The 5,064-nt window shown below is 49.1% G+C and overlaps 2 protein-coding genes across 2 annotated transcripts; one reads left to right on the top strand and one right to left on the bottom strand.

Annotated features, from left to right (window-relative positions):
• Positions 1 to 6: 6 nt before the first annotated feature.
• On the bottom strand, positions 7 to 1,980 carry H257_19106 (hypothetical protein; the record flags this gene model as incomplete). Its single annotated transcript, XM_009848255.1, has 3 exons — positions 7 to 208; positions 1,071 to 1,509; positions 1,672 to 1,980. Coding segments are annotated over 3 exons (948 nt in total), but the record flags the coding sequence as incomplete, so codon positions are not given.
• A 2,198-nt stretch (positions 1,981 to 4,178) lies between these two features.
• Positions 4,179 to 4,761, top strand: H257_19105 (hypothetical protein; the record flags this gene model as incomplete). Its single annotated transcript, XM_009848254.1, has 2 exons — positions 4,179 to 4,551; positions 4,652 to 4,761. The coding sequence occupies 2 exons, from the start codon at positions 4,179 to 4,181 to the stop codon at positions 4,759 to 4,761; spliced, it is 483 nt and encodes a 160-aa protein (XP_009846556.1).
• Positions 4,762 to 5,064: the final 303 nt, after the last annotated feature.

Genomic DNA, 5,064 nt, shown 5'->3' with positions numbered 1-5,064 from the left:
AGGGACGTGAGCAACACAACCAAAGCGGGTTGGATCACAAAGAGCAGGTTCACTTGCGAAGGCGTTAGGCCGTATACGTTTTGAAAAAACAGCGGAAAAAAGCTGATCGACAGGCCGGCGCCGTTGTACATGATAAAGTCAGTCACGAACAAGATGAAGGGAATGTGGCGCGGACCGAGGCAGTAAAATGTGTTGGCGGTTTCCCATACTATATCGACAGTTGAATCAATAATATATCAAGCGAAATGAATTTGTAATAGTTAATTATACTGGAGGAAATCCATCCTCAAACAACGACTAGTACAAACCAATCACATTAATCATCGGCGTCAGCACTTGGAATCAGACCAGCCACACGATGATGCAAGCACATACGAAACATAACCCACAGATATCCATCGCCCTGAAATGATGTAAAAAAAGACATACATTCCAAACACCTCACCAATAATATATATATATAAATTGATCCAACCAATCGTCAATATATTGTTGCATATTCCCACGAACAAAAGCGATGTCATCATGACAAAGTGGTGTAAAAAAACTCGAAATCAATTCCAAACAATCACCAATAATACCACAACAAATAAGTGGTTCTAAAAAACAATTCGCACGACAAAAAGGGATATATATATATATCGTCACACTGTATACTATATAATAGACTATATACTAGTAGTATTTTTTTCTGGCACGTACACCCCGCCCCAAAGGGTTTTCTACCGATATTTATCCCGTCATAACTTTACGACCAACATCATGATGCAAAATCAAATAAATATACATATTGTCGATTTGATACAAATTTGGGGAGCGGGTGCAATCGAATCGCGCCGACCAAACTGATCCACAATCTATCTGATTGGTTGAATTTCATTGAGAAGGTTTTGATTGGCTAATAATTTTGAGCTCATCTGAAGTAGCCAATCAAATCGATTCAAATACCAACGAGAAACCACGAAATTTCACTCGACAGCACAATACATCCGTGCAAACAAGCAAACAGACAGAAAGATGCATCCTAGACATCAACGATATGATTATCATCCTATGGAGCGCGTACATACATTCCGGTGGTTCGTTGTCCGAATCATTTTGCAGCAATAAAGACCGCTCTTTGCCCCGCGGTGTCACATCTAGGTCGGACAATTCGCCGTCTTCGATGATCGACAGCCGGTTGTTGGCTCGTCGGTTGTTTTCGTAGGCGAGGTCGTCGTTGAAGAAAAAGAGTACCGCGAGACCAGGAATACCCACAATCATGCCGCCGCACAAGACGATTTGAAGGCCAGAAAGGGACCACGAGTCGCCGTAGATGTAGAAGAACACGATGCTAGCGATGGGACCAAGGGTGCCGACGACGTTCATCAAAATGTACTTGGTAGTCATTGGGCCTTCGCGCTGGCCGTTGGGAATGGAGTCGGCGAAGAGGGCTTCGGTCGCGGGGCGCTGGATGGCAAAGTACCCGCCCCAGCACGCATACGCTACGTATAGCAGCAGCATGTGGCCCTGCACAAGAGTCGTTAGATCCACACATCTCCACATGGTATATATATATATATATATATATATATATGAGTGGTTGTGATGAGTAAGTGGCAAGAGTACATAGCAGTAGTCGCGATGGATTGGATTATATCGAAGGATTTGATGGGAATGGCACACACCTACCGATATATATGCCGACAGACTGATGGCGGCACAAATCAAACCCAAAACACCGGCAAACTTGAGCACCGTATCGCGGCGGAACCGATCTGACGCGTAGCCCGCGGGAAACGTCACAAGCATGCGCACGAGGCCGATGATGCCCGTAACCATGCCCACGGGCTCGTTCGATCCGGTCAAGACGTAGATGTAGCCAGCCAGCACTTGGTCCAAGATGATACTGCACGACGAACAGAAGAATGCCGAGTACAAGTACGTTAAGCGCACGTTGTACTCGAGCGCATAGTACTGCTTGACGAGGCGACCCAGCATACTAGTATGTCGATTGTGTTGCCCGTGTATTGAACGGCCAAACAAGATGTGGAAGCCGCCGCGGATATCAACGAAGAACATCGATGGATTGGACGCGGCATCGTACCAAGTTTGGATTCGTTTCAACCTCCAAGGTAGCATATGGAAAGCAGATAATATATGCTTATTTAAACCTGGGTAAATGTATGTCGTTTCAAAAAGAATGTAAGAAATACTATATGAAGTTTAGAGCATCCCCACCAATGCGACTGTTACTATTTAACGACTAATCACCTACTAGGTGAGCCGGTTGCTCTGCTGCCGGAGTTAACAGTAATTGTCGGTTGGAGCAAGTTTCTACTTATTTGTCGTCGTACCGGTAGTTGAGCCTCGCATAGTTTTCAGACATATTCTGTATGTAGTATGAGTTATAGTAAAAATGTGCTGTGGGGTCCACTAGAAGTAGGAAAGGCTCCGGTAGAATCCTTGGAACTATGCTAACGTTAAGACTAATTCGCACATCTAAACTCAGTAACGATGTGGTCTTTGACGCGTTGGCTTGAAAGCAGTTAGCCCCGCCTCGCAGGAACATCCATTTGCTCGCTGTTTGACACGTGACGTGTATGTCAGAATGCATGTCGGTGTCAACTTGCGTGTATGTCCAATCGCATCGCTAAGTATCTCGTGATAATGTTGGTCAAAACACAGTTGGCGCCATCTCGCGGGCACTCCAATAGCTCCGCAGATTGACTCATGATGTGTTTGTTGGTCAGAGTGCAGTCGACCTATCTTGCAGGTACGACCGCTGTATTCGATGTGGTGAACAGTACTTCCGTATACACTTCGGAAGGCGTTCGTAAGTCAAGTAGCAGTTGTTTCGAACTATCAACGTGTTGTGTGGCATCACATAAGGAACAATAATGCTGTAGAAAGTTGGTATGCACGATGGAAGTGGATTTGTTTCTTGAATAGTTGTGAACCGGTTTGAGTTCAGACTTTGCAGAACCACATGACGACCTTCTGTCGGTTCGCTGCCGTGTACCTCCATGATAACCGCTATCTGAGCTACGGTAGGCAAGTTGTGTGTTGAAGTCTGCGCGCCATCAACAGCCTTCAGAACGATTTGAAGATTGCCCCCCCGAAGTCCCGTCCGCTTCCGCTCGACGCAAACGTTCTTTGACAGTTGCATACGTCCTCGTCAATGGGTTGTGGAGATCCGTCACTAGCTGTATCGTGGCAATGTACAACGAACTGAACGCCGGAAACATGTTTCGTCGGTGTTGAAGGTGCTCTTAGCTGGTGTGCATGTAGATTTGGGCAAAACGTGGTTGCCGCAGGTTTCCACTTCTCTTGAGGCTGGGCTGCAACGGACCAATGTTGTGGGTCAGCTGGCCTTGAATGCAATACGTTTTGAGGCCGCTGCGGCTGTGCTTGACCTCGTTAGTTCCAATGGAAGTGAAGTTGAACTGAGCGTTGTACTGACGGATGTGCTCGATGAAGTTGCGCTGCTTGAAGTGATCTTTGAACGCTTGCATTTCTGGCGAGTCTGGAAAAACGGAAGGATCCATCTTGACCTTGCCCTTCAAACAACAGGGCAGGTTCTTGTAGTCGTGGGGTGTCAACTTTGCTTGGCAGTGCGGGCACGGCTTCGTTTTCCCAGGAACTTGCAGCCGCGTGTGACCGTCTTCCTCAAACACTTCGTAGGATTGCCGTCCGATGTAATTCGCAGGGTTTCGGCGTGGATCGCCGACTGCATGAAACTCCTTCGCACGCGCGAAGTTCGTCTGGACGAAATAGCTGCCAAGCTCCTTGGCCTCTACGTCGGCGCCGTATCGTACAACTACCAGTGAACGTTGAACTCCTCCAGCGTCGCCTCGTGCGTCGCGCCGCGGATCTCATGTCGAGTTTGAAGACCAAGACGCGATGCGGCAACTTCTCGAACTCATCAGGACGAACCATGCCCAGTAACAAAAGGCGTTCGTCGCGTTGATCGAGCGTTCGAACCAAGTCCAGCAAGGGTTTGTCGACGCCTTGGCTTGTCAGACGCTGCCCCGATCCAGCCGCAGCAACCATATGGCTTCGCCTGTCAACAAGCGGCTCCGATCTAGCCTGCGACTTAGTCTTATTGACAGCCGTATCAACAACCATATGCTCCAAATAACATTGCACCTTCCGGTCAAGCGGCCCTTCCACCGAGCCTGTCACCGACGCAGAATAAAATGTCCGGTGCCGGACGTGCTCGTGTTGGCCATACCCCAGTGTTGATCTCGTCTAAGCCCCACGAAATGACGATCAGCGGCCAAACGTCTGTGGCCGTTGTGCTCGTCGTGGTCATGGTGCTAGTGAATGCTCTCGACGGACTTTGCGCTGCAACTCTTGCGGCCAGACTGGACACTACCCAGGGCGAACATGCCACGCTCTGCCACTTCTGCGGCCAGCCTGGACACACCGTCGCCAAGTGCCCGTCCAAGCCCGCAAATGAAGCCTGGGGCTTTGGCGCTGAGATGAACCTTACGGGAACAGGTTTCGTCTCGGCTTGCCACACTCAGTACGCTCCCTACGTGCCTGAGAACAATGCATCTTCCTTTCCTTGTTCGATCACAATTGTTACGACGGTGGATGACTCACGTCTTTTATCCATCCTTCAATCTTGGACTCGACTCGAATACGCACACTCATTTCACGACGACAGCCCCCGCCGACGGACTCTGTTCGTCTGGCCAAGCTCGAGTCAAACTCTTCACCTACGCACTCAAGGCCCACGCCCAGGAATCACGTTTGTCTGGCCAAGTCTGTTTGTGACGAGTCTTATTCAAGCATCATCACTCGTCTCGGCGGTTGCTTCATCAACTTCTCGCAATCAGGTCCGCAAAGGCGCGGACGACCAACCTGCACGCCCAGTCTTCTCGGACGCTGAAGTCAACGACCTTCTTTCGTCGTGCCCTGAAATACGCGAGGAGGAATATCCCAAGGAAATCGAGGATCGACTTTACCCGATTACTCCAGCTAACGTCCGCATGCAAACTGATCGCATCCGCGAACGTCGCAAGAACCCTGCACAGGAAGAGATACTCAAAACTCTCAACCTCCTTCCGTCGGATGCCT

The sequence above is a fragment of the Aphanomyces astaci genome (genome assembly GCF_000520075.1).
Source record: "Aphanomyces astaci strain APO3 unplaced genomic scaffold supercont1.354, whole genome shotgun sequence".
Classification (NCBI taxonomy): domain Eukaryota; phylum Oomycota; class Saprolegniomycetes; order Saprolegniales; family Verrucalvaceae; genus Aphanomyces; species Aphanomyces astaci.
The sequence above is the reverse complement of the archived record's forward strand: the minus strand, read 5'-3'. Positions and strand labels throughout refer to the sequence as shown.